Source organism: Bison bison, unplaced genomic scaffold (genome assembly GCF_000754665.1).
Source record: "Bison bison bison isolate TAMUID 2011002044 unplaced genomic scaffold, Bison_UMD1.0 scf7180017864183, whole genome shotgun sequence".
NCBI lineage: Eukaryota > Metazoa > Chordata > Mammalia > Artiodactyla > Bovidae > Bison > Bison bison.
In genome coordinates, this window is record NW_011494755.1 from 5,632,363 (window position 1) to 5,651,442 (window position 19,080).

Genomic DNA, 19,080 nt, shown 5'->3' on the forward strand with positions numbered 1-19,080 from the left:
ATCAGGGTGGTGTCATCTGCATATCTGAGGTTATTGATATTTCTCCCGGCAATCTTGATTCCAGCTTGTGTTTTTTCCAGTCCAGCATTTCTCATAATGTACTCTGCATATAAGTTAAATAAGCAGGGTGACAATATACAGCCTTGACAGACTCCTTTTCCTATTTGGAACCAGTCTGTTGTTCCATGTCCAGTTCTAACTGTTGCTTCCTGACCTGCATACAGATTTCTCAAGAGGCAGGTCAAGTGGTCTGGTATTCCCCTCTCTTACAGAATTTTCCACAGTTTATTGTGATCCACACAGTCAAAGGCTTTGGCATAGTCAATAAAGCAGAAATAGATGTTTTTCTGGAACTCTCTTGCTTTTTCCATGATCCAGCGGATGTTGGCAATTTGATCTCTGGTTCCTCTGCCTTTTCTAAAACCAGCTTGAACATCAGGAAGTTCACGGTTCACGTATTACTGAAGCCTGGCTTGGAGAATTTTGAGCATTACTTTACTAGCATGTGAGATGAGTGCAAGCTCTTTACTATGTCATAAAGAGCCACACTCACCCTGCCTCACCTCTCCCCACTCCCTGCTTCATCCTTTATCCTCCAGCACTTGGGTGGCCCCTAACAATATCCAGGAGCTAATCCTTAAAACCTGTGAAGTATGTTACCTTACTTACACTTTGCAGATATGATGAGGTTAAGGACTTTGAGATAGGGAAATTATCCTGGATAATATGGATGGGGTCTAAATGTAATCACAGGTATCTCTATTCGAGGGAGGGAAGGAGATTAGACTACAGAAGAGGAGAAGCAACCTGACCTCTCCGACCACAGAGGCAGACATTGGAGTCATGAGGCCATGGGCCAAAGAATACCCACAGCTACCAGAAGCTGTAAGAGCCAAGGAAGAGTTCTCTCCCCTGGAGTTCCCGGGAGAAACCAGCCCTGCCAATCTCTACATTTTAGCTGCATTCAATTCTCTTCAGACCTCTGGCCTCCAGAACTTCAAGAGAATACATTTCTGTTGTTGGAAGCCACTAAATTTATGGTAACTTGTCACAGCAGCAATCGGAAACTCATACAAACCCTGTCCAATGACAGTGGTTCCCAACTCATCCTGCTGGCCTTTCTCCTGGGTTGCTCTCCCCTTTCTTGAAGATGCCTCTCCACATCCTTTGCCTGCTTTACGCCTATTCCTTCTTTAAGGTTCAACCTCAGGGACTTCCCTGGTGGTCCAGTGGCTAAGACTCCGCGTTCCGAATGCAGGGGGCCCAGGTTCGATCCCTGGTCAGGGAATTAGATTCCGCATGCTGCAACCAAGAATTTGTGTGATGCAACTCAAAGATCCTGCATGAGCGACTAAGGCCCTGTGCAGCCAAAGACATAAATAAGTACTGAAAAAGAGAGATTCAGCCCCAGCACTGCACCTGCTTTCCTGGCTACCCCAGGCTGGGTGAGGATCCCTACTCCACCCGAGCGTTTCCTTACACTGCAGTCACCAAACAATATCATTGCAATGTTTATTTATTTGACTCTCCGAATAGGCTGTGAGCCTCCTAGAGGCAGAAATCAAGAGCAGGTCTTCCTCTTGTCCTCCAAGTGTAGTTTCTCACATACAGACTGGCACATAAGAGTCCTCAATAAACATTCATTGAATGAATGAATCAACAGGTGGTTAAAGCTGCTTGACCTCCTGGAAGCAAGTGACTTTCACGTCCACTCCACTTCAGCAGTCTCTTTTTACAGCCCATCCTCTGGCCCTCACACCTGGGACTGAACCCTAAGAAACTTACAAGTCAAACATCATCAGCCAAGGTCAGGTATGATAGCTGAGCTACCCACTGAGAATACTGCAAAATAAATACCACAGGATACCAAAATAAATACCACGAGGATACCAAAAAATAACCAAATACTTATTTGGGGAGGTGGTAAGAATTCCAGCCTATAATGCAGAATGTGGTAATAATTCTTTCTTAACATGACATTCCTTGCACTTTTCAACCTAGTCCCAGTTTCTCAATTTGCTCAGCTATTGCATTCTGCAATTTCCACACCACCCTGACGATTCATAAGACTTTACCACTAAACTAACTGTTGTTAACATACAACATGATTTAGTTACCACCAAGGTCTATAACGAAATTCTTAGAGCTAGTATGCCCTGTCAGTCAACTAATACAATTTAAATGGGATTACAGGCCTCCATTTACTATCTGATAAAGGCATTAGGCTGAAGCTTTAAATACAGATTTCTTTTGCAAATTGTTTTTCTTGCAAATATTTTTACCTGACTACTGCAACATGATTTTTCCTTTGTCAGGATGACAGGCTCTCATCTTCTCCAAGGTTTATAACTTCACAAAGACTTTACTGATGAAAGGATGTAAAACAAACAAACATAAAATCAAAAATGCATCAGAGTAAAGCAGTAAAGAATTACAAACTTTAATTACATCAACTCAAGAATTTCAAACCATGTTGAGAATTTATATTTTAAAGTTTAAACCTAGTTAATATATTCTAACTCTAACATAATCCTCTAAATACAGGAGTATTCGTGATATCATATGGACAGAATAATCACTTAGAAAGCATCTAGGAATATTGCTACCATTACTTTACATAAACAGAAATCCATGTCTTTATTAGTAAGGTACCACACATCATAGAGTAAAAATTCACATAGGACAGGCTTATAAATATACATAAATCTCAAAATCAATCACAAGTGAACATTAGGTACACAATTATTATAAAACAAATATAACCCATCAATGTCTATTTAAAGGCATAGTTCTTACAAAATAGTATTTGATAGACAAGTCTCAAAAAAGTATTATTAATACTTCTGGAGCCAGATTGTTCCAGCATATCAGCGCATCTGGGGGAATAAGGCATGTGGAGAAGTTGCATTTGCTCTTCCAGGTGGTCAGGACATTCTATCTGATGAAAAGATAACGGCTTCAGTGATCTGGGTGAATGCCACAACCACCGCAGCACCCCATAATCCTACAGAATTGATCACTCTCCAGAAGAATGGAATGGAACAGCTATTTGCCTAATGGCCAATATCCAGGGGAAACAGAAAACATTAATGGAATATCAGCAGAGTTGAAGTGAAAAATCCCAAAGAGCTTGATGATTCACTTAAATCTTTAACCATATTTAAAATCACATTAATAGCCACTATTTTCATGAAAAAGAATGTATACTTATCTATTAAATATAAAAACAACCAAGTATAACTTGAAACTAAATAATTGATTAAATGAATAAGGAATCTAATTAAATATAAAACATGGATAGGTTGCATCAACATGCCATTTACTCAATTCACACTAGTCTTGGTTTCTTAACTAACTGTATAGAAAAGTCAAACTCAACAATGATACTTTATACATTCTTAACAAGTCATAGAATGTTGAATGGAGGAGGCAAAGTTTAATAAAGGACCCAGGAATCCTTTCTACAAACTAAACTACCATAAACTCAAGGGTAGTTTTGCCTATAATACACACAATGTTTTACCTCTTGAGTTTTAAAGTATTTAAGAGACCAGATCAGAAACAGAAACAATCCTGACAAGGACTTTCAAATGGTATATATACAGGCATTTATGTATAAACACAGTGCCCATCACATATGCACAGATGTATATACAAACACACCGAGAATAATCACACTGTTCGCTAAACATAACCAATTCTGTGTAGAGAACAGAGCAATTCTATACAGCAAGTATTCCCATCTCAGCATTTGGACTATTGTGGTGGTTCTCAAACATATTTCCATTATGATACAGGAGGTTATGCCACAGTCACATGTGTAAAACACTCCCATCCCATGAATGTAATAGATTTAGGTAATACTTAAAAACTGTCTAGAGGAAAATACATTAGTCTGAAACATTGTACAGCCGACCCTTGAACAACACCAGTTTGACCAGGTCTGCTTAAATATGGATCTTTTTCAACAGTAAATATTGCAGTGCTACACTCAGTGAGGCTGGTCCACTTAAATATGGATCTTTTTCAACAGTAAATATTGCAGTGCTACACTCAGTGAGGCTGGTTGCATCCTTGGATGTGGGGCTACAGATAGGAGGAGCCTCAGACATGGGAACTACCTGTTTTGGAGGGATTACTCTAAATTATAGGTGGATTTTCCACTAAAGGACACTATCAGTATCCCTAAGCCTTTGTGATCTTTAAGGGTCAACTGTAATCCCACCATGAAGAGCAATGGCACAGTAAAAGTCATTCACAATTGCCTCAACCTAGATAAAATAAAACTGCTGTTCACCCAGCTCTGACTTTACTGCTCTCTCTTTCACATCTGCTGCTGCTACTGCTGCTAAGTCGCTTCAGGCCGACTCTGTGCGACCCCATAGACGGCAGCCCACCAGGCTCCCCGGTCCCTGGGATTCTCCAGGCAAGAACACTGGAGTGGGTTGCCATTTCATTCTCCAATGCATGAAAGTGAAAAGTTAAAGTGAAGTCGCTCAATCGTGTCCGACTCCTAGCGACCCCATGGACTGCAGCCCACCGGCTCCTCTGTCCATGGGATCTTCCAGGCAAGCCTACTGGAGTGGGGTGCCATTGCCTTCTCCGCTCTTTCACATCAACTCTGGAGAATGCACGTTCTAATGGGAATCCATTATCAAGATAACAATCCATCAATTCTAATTTATTTTACAAATTACTCACTAACATTGATATTTTTACAGTTAACCAGTAACAACTTACATTACTGGCAGTGTCCTATGCAATTGACCATGATACCTGGGTCATTTAGCTGAGAGCAAGAGTGGGAAAACTACAGTCCACAGGCCAACCTGCTGCCTATTTTTGTATGGCCTGCAAGCTAAAATGGTTCTTACATTAAAAATTTTTTTTAATCTAAAGAAAAATATGGGTGACATGTAAATGTTATATAAAATTTGAATTTGTGTCAGTGGCGTTTTACTGGAACACTGCCACGCTCATGGGTTTATGTATTGTCTGTGACAGAGCTGAACAGCTGAGAGACTTTAAAGCCTAAAATATTTATCATCTGGACCTTTACAGAAACACTTTGCTGACCCTCAGGCCAGAACTAAGAATGACAACTTCAGTGGTAATAGCTCTTAAGCACAAAATCCTGAATATAGACTATAAACTTAATTACAGAGACATTAGTAAAAAAACTCTGTGGGATGTAATCTATCTCTGAGTTGTCCAAATTGTCCAATTTCCTTAAGGACAGAAGCCAACAAAATATAATGAAATATGGCTCCTGCATTTTGTCTGAAATCATGTTGGCAAATTCATCTTTGAGACTACAATGAAGCAAGAAAAGGGCACTAGGCTCTAAGCTGGAAGACCTGGGTTTTAGGTAAATCACTATTAAATGCATTCTAACTTTTCCAATCTGTGTATTATTTTTAAATAACATAAAAAGCACTAAGACGACAAAATAAAGAATCAAAATGTTTTAAGAAAATAAAAAGAAAGTAAAATGTACCCCTTTCCCTAAATCTAACTATAAAAAGTCCTCCTATTCATTGTAAATTGCTTAAGGGGGAAAAAAAGCACTTGGCTAATTTGAGTGTGGATAGTGGGTTCCATTTAATGAAAGTTTTAATGAATATGCATGTGCCTTTTTAAAGTAAGTGTATTGGATAAACTGGTGTCTCAAGTCCTTGCCAACACTGGTACATGCTCAGTCGCTTCAGTCGTGTACGACTCTGCTACCTTATGGACTGTAGCCCTCCAGGCTCCTCTGTCCATGGGGATTCTCCAGGCAAGAATATTGGAGTGGGTTGCCATGCCCTCCCCCAGGGCATCTTCCTTAACCCAGGGACTGAACCTGGCTTTCTCACGTCTTCAGCACTGGTTGGCAGGTTCTTTACCACTAGCGCCACCTTGGGAGCCAACACTGGTAATTCATGCCAAAGGCCTAGCCTCAGTTTTTTCATCTGTAAAACTGGACTAATAACAGAATCTACTTCCTCTGGTTGTTGTGAGGATTAAATGAGTTAATCCATGTAAAGTGCTTAGAACAGCACTAAATAAATTTAGCAAACATTATTCTACCTGGGCATTTACAAAAATACACTAGTTGGGCATCTCCCCTGTAACAAGTACAATGTTAGAAAAAGGACTACAGAGATAAAATAGAAGTTGATTCTCCTATCCTAGGTAAGAATTAATGAAATTTGAGTCTACAAAATTTTCACTTTAGTATGTCCATAAACTGATGATTCTCTGAGATGATGGTGAAATTCAGTTTTGCATTCCTGGTCTATAAATTCTCATTTCTGAACCATGATTATTGTTAAAAATGTCAAACTCTGTTTTACAGGGCAAAACAGCATTGTTATGAAAGATCTTTCTATTTATGTTTCAAAAGGCAAAAGCTCAGTCTTTGCTAAGAGAATGACCACAGGTAGAACATAAAAAACGTTGGCCAGTCTGGCAATGTATGTGAAATACAGACTTTGTGAACCAAACTTGCCACAGAAGTAGTTTCATTTATGCATTCATTCAACAAATGTTTGCTGAGTACCTACTATGTAGGAGTATCTGTTAAAATGATGAGTAACAAACTATAGTCCCTCCATTAGGGAGTTAGCAGGGAGGACAAGCCAGCAATTACAGGAAAGTGTGATAAGTTAAATGATGGTGAAGCCGAGTGTGCTATGAGAGCGTCTGGCAGGGGCCTGAACCTACTTAATCCAGGGGATCGGAGGAAGAAACAGTTACGCTGTGACCTGAAAGATGCATAGGAGTTCAGCACGCCTAGGCAGTGGAGACTGTCTGGACACAGGGAATGTCAAGAGAGGTGAGAAACTGGGTCTGAAGAACTGAGAGCAATTGAGTCTTGCTGGGACACAGCAAGGTGAGGAGTGGTGACGAAAGAGGACAGTGGAGGTAATCAAAGTGGCTCTCATTTTACACTAATGGAAATGAGATATCGTTGAAAGTTCAAAGCACAAACGTGCAAAACTGGTAATCCAAGGAAAAACAGTTCATGAAACAATTAGCCTGACTTGAAAGTAAGCAGAAGGGAAAATCCCTTAATTTATTCTTTCCCTGCCTGCTACAGAGACTAGCTTGAGTCTCGATTCAGTTTTAACCTATTTATAGAGGAAATATTATACATGAGAGGGTGAAATATAAAAATATTTGCTTTCTTATTTACAATGTGGGTGTTGCATACTCAGCCTCACTGCTGCACAACCACTACACAACCACCTTAGAAGGTGACATACAGGCCCTCCTCAGCCATGGCTGGCGGGCTTCGTAATGAGGCCACTGCAGTCGGGCAGAGCCTGGGACTTGAGTCAGATGACTTGAGTTTGAAGCCATTGCTCAATGACACTTGACCTCTCTCCATCTGCAATGAGGATCATTTCTCCTGCATCCCTTGGATGCACGTGGTAAATTGTGCAAAGTCACAGAATTGGGATGCTTTCCTCATTTTTGTTCAGTTCCAGAAGAATGTGAAAGCCTTTTCCACAGGGGAAGTGGCCTTTCACCTCCGACATGGATTCCAAGGATGGCATTAGAAATCACAGTCTCCAGTGTTGTTTAATCACAAAACCCACAAAGTTGGAGTCAGCTTTAAAGCAATGGGGTGGGGTATGGCGGGGAGCCAGAAGACTCCAGCACTCTACAATGGGAATGCCTCAGCAGCATACACCCATAGACTCTTTCCCTCTAAATGGGCTATTAACTCAGACAGCTGGAGTAAAGCAACGTTTGGGTTCCTTTGAAAAAAAGGAAGTGCATTAAGTCAAGACATTAGTATAAATTATGCTGACGGCTAACCCAATTTACAAGTCTAAACATGTGAATGGATACTCTAAGTAAATTCACTTGATGGGGCATTTTCTAATTTTAAAAATGTCATCTTTAAAAGGTTTCTACTCCAAATTTCCACAGTCTCCAAAAATGTTAATTTATTATTAAAATGCCTTGAATATTTAAGATGATTTGTCTATTATAATACATTTAATTGTACTCAACATATGTTGATTCTGACAACAGAATTAGCTGTAACCACAAATGAATACCTTAATTTATTAAATACAGTGGTAGTAGAGTCCAAATTCTAACTTCTAAGAATGCCCCAATTTCTTATCAATATAATTTTACATCTTCAGGAATACTCACAGTTTTGTTTTTAACCTTTCCAAGCAGCAATAAAAAATGTGTTCTCTTAGCTACTTACTAATTGAGAAGACATTTCAAATAAGTCTGAACCATTTTCATATCACTGTTATCTCCATCATTCTCCTCATGAGCTGTGTAAATATCTAAAGACCTTCATGCTCTGTGGAAATTTGAAAGTTCTTCTGCCTTCTAGGTTCTGACTGTGAACTTGGGCCATCCAGAGAAGTTCTCTTTAGTATTACTCCAAATAACTCTTGAACTGTAGTTGGCAGAGTGAAGGTTGTTTAGAGACATAGTTTCTAAGCCTGGCTTTCTCTGCTTTACTATGTGTTATCTGACTGAGCAGCCAAGGCTACATGGCACAAGAGTCATAAAAAGAGTGTCTTCTTGGGTCTCAAATTCCAATCAGTATAATAATGATGGCAATAATCATTTTCTTCAAGCCAACTCAGACATGTTGTAAAGCTCAAGTAAGAAAACATATTTGAAAATGAGTGTTTAGAAAAGTTTTAAGTCTTTCTAAAAGTATGGGTCATTATTAAACAACACTTCAATTAGAAAAGCAGCTTGCTCTTTTTTCCAAAAAGCTGAATCCTATGTGTCTTGTTTTTATTTTTTTACATAATAGAAGCTAAAACAATACTGAATATTTTTTAAAAATATACTAAAGGCTTTCTAATGCATTGACTCTGTTCGTTCTGCCACTGTGGTTAAGGGGTTCCCATCAGTAAGTAGAAGGTCAGGGCAACAATTAGAAGCAGACAGAACGGAGAGGAGAAGGTCTGATAGGCAGCCGATGGCATAAAAATGTCCTCGTACTTGTAAATACTGACAACGTGCTCTGAAGTCGGCGGTGAGTCTATATCATGTCGGGTGATAGAGCCTTTGAGAAGAAAGAAAGAAAAAGGAAGCAGCAAGAGAAAAAAGGTACAGATTTAAAATGATACATGCAAACCACAGAAAAATGAGACAAGTCTTCAAAGAGCTGCTATTGTTTTCAAATATGTTTTTAATATTAATATATGGACCACTAACAACTCCTGACCGACTCCCTTGCAGATGAAGTCTATGGGATGTAAAGTGGTAGCCTGGCCAGGCCAGATCAGAGAGGATGTGCTGTGTGTCTACAAGTCTACATGTCTGTCTGGCGGAGTGGAATGGAGGTATGAAAGAAGGAGAATTAAGATACCAAACAAGTCTTTGGATGGAAAGCATTTTTTGAGCTGGTTAGAAGAGGAAAAAGGGAAAGGCTGTATGTAAAGGCTGCTTCATAAGCTAAAATTGATAGGAAGGGCCTGACCTTTTGATTAACCAATATGAAACTCGGGTGAGGGAGACATGCCTATGAGTTCAGAGCAGAGATCTCCTTGGAAAACGGGCCTCAAAGGAAGGGTTTTGAAGTTACTATCTGCCAGGGAAGCTGTGCCATACTTGACATGCCCAGCCCCTACCCCAGTGTCCATGCTGGCTCTTGTTAACACAAACCAAACTCCTCGGGTTGGCAAGAGTTTTTGTCTCAACAGGTCGCACTCACCTCTCTTCCCTAACCTCTCTCACTGGTCACCTTCGTGAATTCCCAGGCTTAACCATGTACCTCCAGTTCATGCCTTTCTTGAGACACATCTAATCCCATATCCTCCCTTCAAGGCTCAGCTCACAGTTTATCCTCTTTGAGAGACCTTAAGAGGATGGATAGGGTTTGATCACCAGAGAGGCGTTAGAATAGTGTTCACAAGATAGGAAAAGCACAAGCCTCTCTGTAAGGTAGGAATGTGTCCGTGCTGTTTGGAGATACTGAGAACAATGTCAGAATGCTGAGAGTGCTTATCAGGCAAAGTCTCCAGCATTGGGGAGGGCTTGGAATACTGGGCCATGATGCCATATGTGTAAGAAGATGACCTTCTGAGGTACAGCACTTGCCAGTGGTGTCAAATACTTGTTTTCATTTAACCCTTAGAATAATGCTATGAATTCAATATCATTATTATCCTCATTGTAGATAAAAAGAAATTAGAACTCAGAATTTAGATAAAGGCTAGATACAGCTACCAAGGGGCAGAATCAACACTCAAACTCAGCTTTTTAGATTCCAAACCCCATCATTTAAAATGAGTTCATTTCTCCAGCCTAAGACATAGTTTATTTCCCAGGGTACTAAGAGTAATCAAAAATATAATTGCAGATTCATTGTCAGTAACCTGGGAAATAAGCAAATGGAAAAGGGGTCGTAAATCTGGAGGCATCCAGATGTTTTCCCAACTAGAAACAGGCAAAGAAAGGCATGAAATTTCCAATCAATCAATGGCAACAATTTGAAGGAAAGAAAAAGATCCTATTAGGCAATGGATGGAAAAAAAAAAAAAAGTGAAAGTGTCAGTCACTCAGTCGTATCCAACTCTTTGTGACCCCATGAACTATAGTCCACCAGGCTCCTCTGTCCATGGAATTTTCTAGGCAAGAATAGTGGAGTGGGTAGCCATTTCCTTCTCTAGGGGATCTTCCTGACCCAGGGATCAAATGCGAGTCTCTCGAGTCTCCTGCATTGGCAGGTGGATTCTTTACCACTAGTGCCACCTGGGAATCCCCTGAGCAGATTCCTTAAAAGCTCTCTAAAATGAAGATGATAATTCCTACAATTCTGGAGGACATGGTGAGAAGTAAAAGACCATTGTGAGAATTAGAGTCCATACACCATATACAGCAGACATATGATCTGTTTCATCAAGCCACAGCTCATCATATATTATCTTGTGTATCTCACTCTAACTATGCATGTGTATAATTGTCCCATTCGGTGTTCATGTGTATAGTAAGTCCATTACTATATTCTGAAGGCAGGATCCTGTCTCCTTTTTCTATGTTATACAAAGTGCTCATCACTTTCTTGTAAATAATGACTCCCAGTCAATAATGACTGAAGCACAGCAGTGTCTGGTGTTTAATCCAGATCCCAAAATGTAAGCTTACCCTGAATGGCTGGACCCCAAGCAAACAGGTAATACCAACTCAAATGCAGATCGACAATCGTTTCATCTCTGGGAACATTTACAGGCCGTTTAAATCTGCAGGTGACCCGATTGTTCTCAAAAACTCCTTCTTCATCTCTGGCAGGGTTTCTCTGAATCTCCTTCGCCCACTGGCCTACATTATAGAAGTGCTGTATGCGGACCCTGCCATTGTCGTCGTGGACGCAGGCCATGACATCGTCACCACCCTAACACAAAAGATGACGGAGAAGAAAAGTTAAAGGTGCATCTGAGGCAAACTCTTCTGCTAGAAAGAAATTTCACTCCAAAACATACATTCCGTGACCTCTGTAATTGGAAGTCCCACCCCAAAAATTGTTTTAAATGCCATTAAAAAGCTTTAATCGAGTGACCAGAGTTTGCACCACCATATCTGACACTGAGTATCTCCTCATGTGCCACTTAGGGAAGATTACATCACCAGCTCTCTAGTAGTCCTGCTGAAAACACAGACACTTAACCTAATCATGAGCAAACAATTAAATCCAAATTGAAGGTCATTCTACAAAAAAAAAGTGGCCTGTAACCTTCAAAAGGGTCAATATCATGAAAGACCAAAAAAGAAAAAGCTAAAAAACTGTTTCAAAATCAAGAAGAGTAAAGATATTGTCATGTCAATACATGACAACTAATGGTGTTCCTAGACAGAACCCTGCATCATAAAATAAAATTTTCGATAAAGCATAGCATTGCGGCAAAGGGCAACTTTTGATAGTGGACAGTGTATCTGATAATACTACGGTATCTATGTTAAACTTCCTGAATTTAATAAATTATATAATGAAAAAGAATATCCTTGATCTTAGGAAATACCTGCTTAAATATTTAGAGTTAAAGGGTCATGATACCTTCAATTTAACCTCTCAAGTTTGTAGAAAATAATAAAAATCATAAGTAGTAGAAGTCAGAGTAGTAGCAGCAGTTGCAGCAACAGCAGAGAGAGATAAAGCACATACGGCAAACATTACTGTTTGTGAGAATGTTCTGGAACCAGCTGGTGGTGGTTCCACACCATGAATGTAGTTAATGCCACTGAACTGTATACTTTCAGTTCAGTTCAGTTCAGTCGCTCAGTCATGTCTGACTCTTTGCAACCCCATGAATCGCAGCACACTAAAATGGTTAAAATAGTAAGTTTTAGGTTGTATATGTTTTACCACAATAAAAAGTTACCATTTAGTGAAACATATATATAGGAGTTTATGAGACGACTCATTGGAAAAGACCCTGATGCTGGGAAAGATTGAGGGCAGGAGGAGAAGGGGATGACAGAGGATGAGATGGCTGCATCACCAACTCAATGGACATGAGTTTGAGCAAACTCTGGGAGATAGTGAAGGACAGGGAAGCCTGGCATAGTGTCCCAAAGAGTTGGACACAACTTAGCAACTGAACAACAGGTGAAACATCTATATATATATAGGAGTTCATGGTCCTATTGCCAGCATCTGTTGGATCATAAAGAAAGCAAGAGAATTCCAGAAAAACATCTACTTCTGCTTCATTGACTATGCTAAAGTCTTTGTGTGGATCACAACAAACTGTGGAAAATTCTTCAAGAGCTGGGAATACCAGACCACATTACCTGCCTCCTGAGAAATCTGTATGCAGCTCAAGAAGCAATAGTTAGAATAGGACATGGAAGAAATGAACTGGTTCAAAATTGGAAAATGAGTGCGTCAAGACTGTATATTGTCACCCTTCTTATTTAACTTATATGCAGAATACATCATGCAAAATGCTGGGTTGGATAAAGCTCAAGCGGGAATCAAGACTTCCAGGAGAAATATCTGTAACCTCACATATGCAGATGACTCCACCCTTATGGCAGAAAGAAAAGAGGAACTAAAAAGCCTCTTGATGAAGGTGAAAGATGAGAGTGAAAAAGCTGGCTTAAAACTAAACTTTCGAAAAATGAAGATCATGGCATCCAGTCCCATCACTTCATGGCAAATAGATGGGGAAAAAATGGAAACAGTGACAGACTTTATCTTCCTGGGCTCTAAAATCACTGCAGAAGGTGACTGCAGCCATGAAATTAAAAGACGCTTACTCCTTGGAAGAAAAGCTATGACAAACCTAGACAGTGAATTAAAAAGCAGAGACATTAATTTGCCAACAAAGGTCCATCTAGTCAAAGCTATGGTTTTTCCAGTGGTCATGTACAGATGTGAGAGTTGGGCCACAAAGAAGGTTGAGCACTGAAGAACTGATGCTTTCAAACTGTGGTGCCAGAGAAGACTCCTGAGAGTCCCTTGGATAGCAAAGAGATCAAACCAGTCAATCCTAAAGGAAATCAGTCCTGAATATTCATTGGAATGACTGCAGCTGAAACTCCAATACTTTAGCCACCTGATGCAAAGAGCCAACTCACTGGAAAAGACCCTGATGCTGGGAAAGATTGAGAGTGGAAGGAGAAGGGGGCAACAGAGACTGAAATGGTTGGACGGCATCACCGACTCAATGGACATGAATTTGAGCAGACTCCAGGAGGTGGCAAAGGATGGAAGACTGGCATGTGGCAGTCCACAGGGTCGCAAAGAGTTGGACATGACTGAGTGACCGGACAACGATGACAACGGTCCTATTCCTGCAACTTGTCTATAGGAGTAACATTAAAAAAAAAAAAAAAACTAAAAAAGTTAAAGGTGTTTATCAGCTATAAGAAATGTACCCCTCTGTGGAGAATGCTGATAATGAGGGAGGCTCTGCGTGTGTGGGGACAGGGTATATGGAAATTTTCTGTACCTTCTTCAGTTTTGCTGAACCTAAAACCTCTCTAAAGAATAAAATCTAATAAAGAAATCAGCAATTCATTATTTCCAAAAAAAATAGTCAATGACTATTACAAAGAGGTTCCATTTTGCTTTTCCTGTGCATCAGGTTTTGAAATTTTTTAAATCTGTACTTCTTAGAGTAATAGGAAGAGAAAAAGAAACCTAGATTTTGAAGGCCTTTAGATAGCAAAATGTCAAACGTGAAATTTGGATGCTTCTTACTCAACCTCCCTCCTCTGAGCCCTCTAATGGTAAGGGTGAGTGCACCATGGGTGCAAATCCATTCCTGGACAAGAAATGGTCAGTTGCACTGCAAGCCAGCCTGTTGGATGGCACACAACCACTCTTTCTCCCGTTGACCCTGAAGTAGGAGACAAATGATGTAGACTAGTATCCATGCAGTCTTACCAGGTGGACCCGTTGTTTTGCTGCCTGGAATGAGAAGCTCATTCTTCTAGCGACCTCTCCAAAACCAAACTCAATGGAGTTTTCATTGCTTAGCCTGATCCCCAAATCTCTTCTTATGACCCACCTATAACCCAGGTCCAATCCACCGGCAAAAGCCTGTCAGTATTACCTTCAAAACATACCTGAAACCTGGGCCCTTCCCACCACTCTTGCTGCCCCCATCTCATTCTAAGAGCCTCAAAACAGACCAGGTGAAGAGAAGCATCTTATCCAAAAAGCAGCCGCACATGCAAAGGTTCAATGGCCTAAGAAAGTGTGGCTGTCTGGGAAGCACCTTGGCACAATGCATGGCAAATGACGAAGCTCTGGAAGAAGGAGGGCAGAATGCGGCAGAGGCACAGAGAGAAGCAGAGATAAGCAACGGACAGCAACCTGGGTTCCTGCCTGTTCCTGTCCACAGTCCTTTCTGAGGGCCAGATGCATTCTTGACAAGGTATGATGTGGAATATTAAATTGTTGGGCCCAATTCTTCACTCCCCTGTTGTTGTAATATATATCTACACCTTCACAAGGCCTCTTGGTTGGGAAGGATACTTCTCTGCCCTCATTCTGGGTTAGGCTGGGCGACTTACTCTGGGCAATGGAGTATTACCAGCAGATGTGATGTGAACACAGGTTTGAAATCAGCTTGGATGACTCTTGTGTTTCTGCCTCTGCCATGAAAAAAACATGCCTTGGGAGCCACTGGTTCCAGAATGATTAGACAGTACCTGAATCCAAGCCATGGACTGGAGCCAAAAGCAACCGAGTCCCAGCCAATCCATACACATGTGAGCAACAAACCAATGCTGACTGTTATCAGCCACGTGGTTTGGTGGGGCTCTCTTGCAGCATGACTGTGGAATTAACTAATGAATACAAGTACCAGGAGATACCCTATACTCTCATAACCAACCCTTCCTTCTCCATTTAAAATAACTTGAATTATTTTTTTTTAACTTGTAATCAGAGAGACATAACTAGTATAATGGCTATCATGCTGTGATCAATTTACTTGCTTGGATAAAGAAAATCAAATACCAGGAATTGGCTTCTCCCATTTAAAAGTGGCACGGGTGCTTAGGGAAACATAACCACACTCGTTCTCTAAAATCTAAAGTGGTACAGCAGACTGAAGAGAAAAATCACCTTCCACCACGATTTGTGTCTTACCATTTTCTTGTCTGAAGAGAATCCAACTGCAACCCAACCATCGGTGTCTGCACTCAGCTCAAATTCCACATCAGCCCCTATCATCCGGTAGCTAAGGAAGTAGTCACAGGTTTCTGCGTTACAGCCCGGTTTGCCGTATCTATAGGGTAAACCGAAACAGGTATTACTGCTTCCGCCTCTACGTCTTCAAAACACATTAAGAGAGCATCTCTGTGTCAGGCAGAATGCTAAGCAATATGAATCAGATCTCTGCTCCCTGGGATCTCAAAATCACAATTTCATCCAGCAGAGACTGCAAAGATGATCTGCTCCTCTTTATCTATGTACAAACAAGGTCCAGAGATGAGAAGGGACTTGCTGAGTGAATCAAGCTGTGGCACGGGCCTCAAGTCCTAGCCAGGGTTCTCGACATCTTATTAGAGTTTCTCAAATATTCACAATTACCAAATTATTTCTGACTCCTTTTAGAGAACAAAAAAATCCTGAGTTAATAATGTAAATAATTTAGATTGCCATTTCTTTTCATTTACAAATTTTCAATTAACAAAAATGGACAAACTGAATACAGATTAAACTACAAAACCAGGACCTTTTAAATTCATAGCATTCAGGGGAAAATGATGTCATTGGCTGAAACTGACTTCCTGCTTACCCCGCCCCCCCCGCCCAATGGTATGTCTGATTCAACTCTGCAGGGTCTTTATTTTGAGCCTGTGTCTTATTACAAGTCACGACTCCATTCTCCTCTACTTTTATCTGTTTGAACTGCTCCAAAACCCTTATACATACAGGGCACCAAACGAATGCCTCATTTACTTACATTCACTGGATGCGAATGCATCATTTACTTAAAAAATCTGCCTTTGCTCTATTGAGCTGCTTGGGACTAATAAAATTCAGACACTAAAGTAAGATGTTTATCCAGATAATCAGATTATGCATTCGTTAATCCGTTTAAGGAGCATCGTTGCAATGAAAACATGAATTTAAATTTTCTTACAGAGAACTTGTGGATCCTTTGAGGACCAGCAAGCCCTAGTTTTAGGAATACTGCCTTTCAGAAATGACTGAAAACTGCAGCAATGGATGGGATAATCTAAGCTCAGATAAAAGGTATCTAAAGGTATAGGATGCAAGGCTGCTAAGTACTGATGGAGGAGGGAGACAGGGAACATGCAGCTTTGCAGGCAGGTACCCTGAGCAGCTGGCAAGGGGTGTAAGCTCAAGACCACAGGAACCGGAGTGAAAAAGCTGCAACGAGTGAGCAAAGCTAAGTGAGTGGGCCAGAAAGCAAGTCTCCCTGAAGCCAGCAGGGCACTAAAACTCCTTTTCTTCTCAAAAATATCCCCTAATCACCAGAATTATTCATTGTTGGCTATCTTCCTCAATAACAATAGTATCACTAGATTTTTTTAAATTCCTTAGAAATACTCTTGCAATCCAAAAACTCAAAACCCCTGTATTCAGTTTTTAGTCCTTGGACTTTGAGTCCCAAACCAAAAAAAAAAAAAAAAAACCACATTCATTGCAATGGCAATCAAAATCTTTACTCTAGGACAATTTGTTTTTGGAAATAAAGGACTCAAAGAAAAGGAGGCTTTCTCAAACAAAGCAGAGCTGTCTAGATGGAAAGTCACTGTCTAGCTGTTTTCTAGCTCCAGTCTATCACATCCAGATAGAATACTACTAATAATCAGGCACTAGATCTGAAATAACTAGCTGGACACTAGAATCAGTGCGTACTGACTAGCTAGGATCATATAGCTATCCACAGTCATGACTATTGTTTTAAAAAGGAATTGGGTCTTAGACATATCTGTTGGGTTGCCCCAAATGTTCGTTTGGGTGTTTTTTTCCGTAAGATGTTATGGAAAACCCAAATGAATATTTGGGCCAAGCCAATATTATTGCCTGTCCTGCCCACACCCGTACTGAATGAACAGAGACAAATTCTGTCATGTAATTCTTCTTCATACAACCAACTGCTTAGACCCCCAAGTCAATGGCATACAGTCATAAATGAAGTCATAAACGAACCAGAGAAGTAAGTTCTAGGGCCAAGGGGCGTGAGACAGCTCAAGGCCTTTAAGGCTGCAACCTGGGCTGGCCTCTGGAAATAGGTTACATTCGTGCTGAAGTTATGAGGGGTGTGGGCCCCTGGTGAGAGTGAACTGCATGCAATTTAAATACTACCTTGAGAAGCAAATCAAAGTCTTAGCTTTAAAGTTCTCCAACTCACAGATCTACCAACCTAAAGCAGCCCTTAGTCTTTCCACAGTCATCCACTTTGATTTTGGCAAATGGATCCACAGGAGGAGCAGTAGGGAAAGGGTAACCTGGCCAGTGAGAAGAAATAAAGTTAGAAAATCCAGGAACAGCGTTTCCAATGAGAAAAGCTACTTTTTAGTAGGTTGACTATTCTCTATCGCATGAGTCTAGAAATGGTCAAAGCCTCAGAAAAGAGCTCAGTTGATGCCTAATCACCCTCTTCATGAGGGCAGGTGTGGGGCACACATCTTTGAACCCAGCCTATGTGTTAACTGAGAAAGGGCTTTCTCCTCACTTACAGGTAGGGTGCCTGGGGTACTGAGAGAAGACATAACATCATAAGCACTGGCTCACCAGTGTCCACTGAAAGCATGAAAAGAGAGTTTTATTCCATACACCTGCTCTAAGAGAAAGAATGAACAATTCTCTATTTGATAGCAGAGGCTTTCCATTTACAGCTATATATTACAATAGGATCTCTCTGTTTCTGTGAACTTGTTTTTCATCAAGCTGTAGAGGACATTTTCATATCTCATAGAAATTTGTTAATCCCATCATTTCATGCATCTTTCTTGTAAGATGACTTAACGTCATAATGCTTTCAACCACAAGTCAAAGGAGAGCCTACACTGCGTTTCCAGTTTGTGCCCACAAATTTTTTATTCTAGGCTGTTCACTCCGTGTACACAAGAATTGTGTGTGATTCATCTGGTATTCTCTGCCCAGCACACTGCTTGGCACTGGACATTGGAATGATTATGCAACGAATCAATTAAATCACCCATAGATATTAGGCAATGTAAATACACTTTTAAAAAATTATTGTATTAGTTTTTCTTTTCTTACTATTCTGAAGTCTTTTGTGATTTGTAATGCTTTTTTAAACGAGGTTTTGTTTACTTTGTTTCATTAAATTATACTTAAAGACCAACAGGTCACACTTGCCTGGTTTATATCTGTACGTTTTGTGTTCATTTCTACTACCCTAGATCTTTTTTTTTTTAATTGGAAGATAACTGCTTTACAATGTTCTGCTGGTTTCTGCTGTACAATGTGAATTAGCTATCAGTTCAGTTCAGTTCAGTCGCTCAGTCGTGTCCGACTCTTTGCAACCCCATGAATCGCAGCACGCCAGGCCTCCCTGTCCATCACCAACTCCTGGAGTTCACTCAGACTCACGTCCATCGAGTCAGTGATGCCATCCAGCCATCTCATCCTCCGTCGTCCCCTTTTCCTCC

General features: G+C 40.5%; 1 protein-coding gene across 1 annotated transcript in view; it reads right to left on the bottom strand.

The window, feature by feature from the left end:
* Window positions 1–2,426: 2,426 nt before the first annotated feature.
* Window positions 2,427–19,080, bottom strand: part of FRRS1L (ferric-chelate reductase 1-like) — a 22,534-nt gene continuing 5,880 nt past the window's right edge. The window contains exons 2-5 of the mRNA XM_010843621.1: window positions 17,826–17,910; window positions 15,575–15,713; window positions 11,119–11,365; window positions 2,427–3,053 (exon numbers count right to left, since the gene is read on the bottom strand). Coding sequence (XP_010841923.1) covers window positions 3,046–3,053; window positions 11,119–11,365; window positions 15,575–15,713; window positions 17,826–17,910 — 479 coding nt within the window. The 3' untranslated portion in view covers window positions 2,427–3,045. The remainder of the gene's footprint in view (window positions 3,054–11,118; window positions 11,366–15,574; window positions 15,714–17,825; window positions 17,911–19,080) is intronic.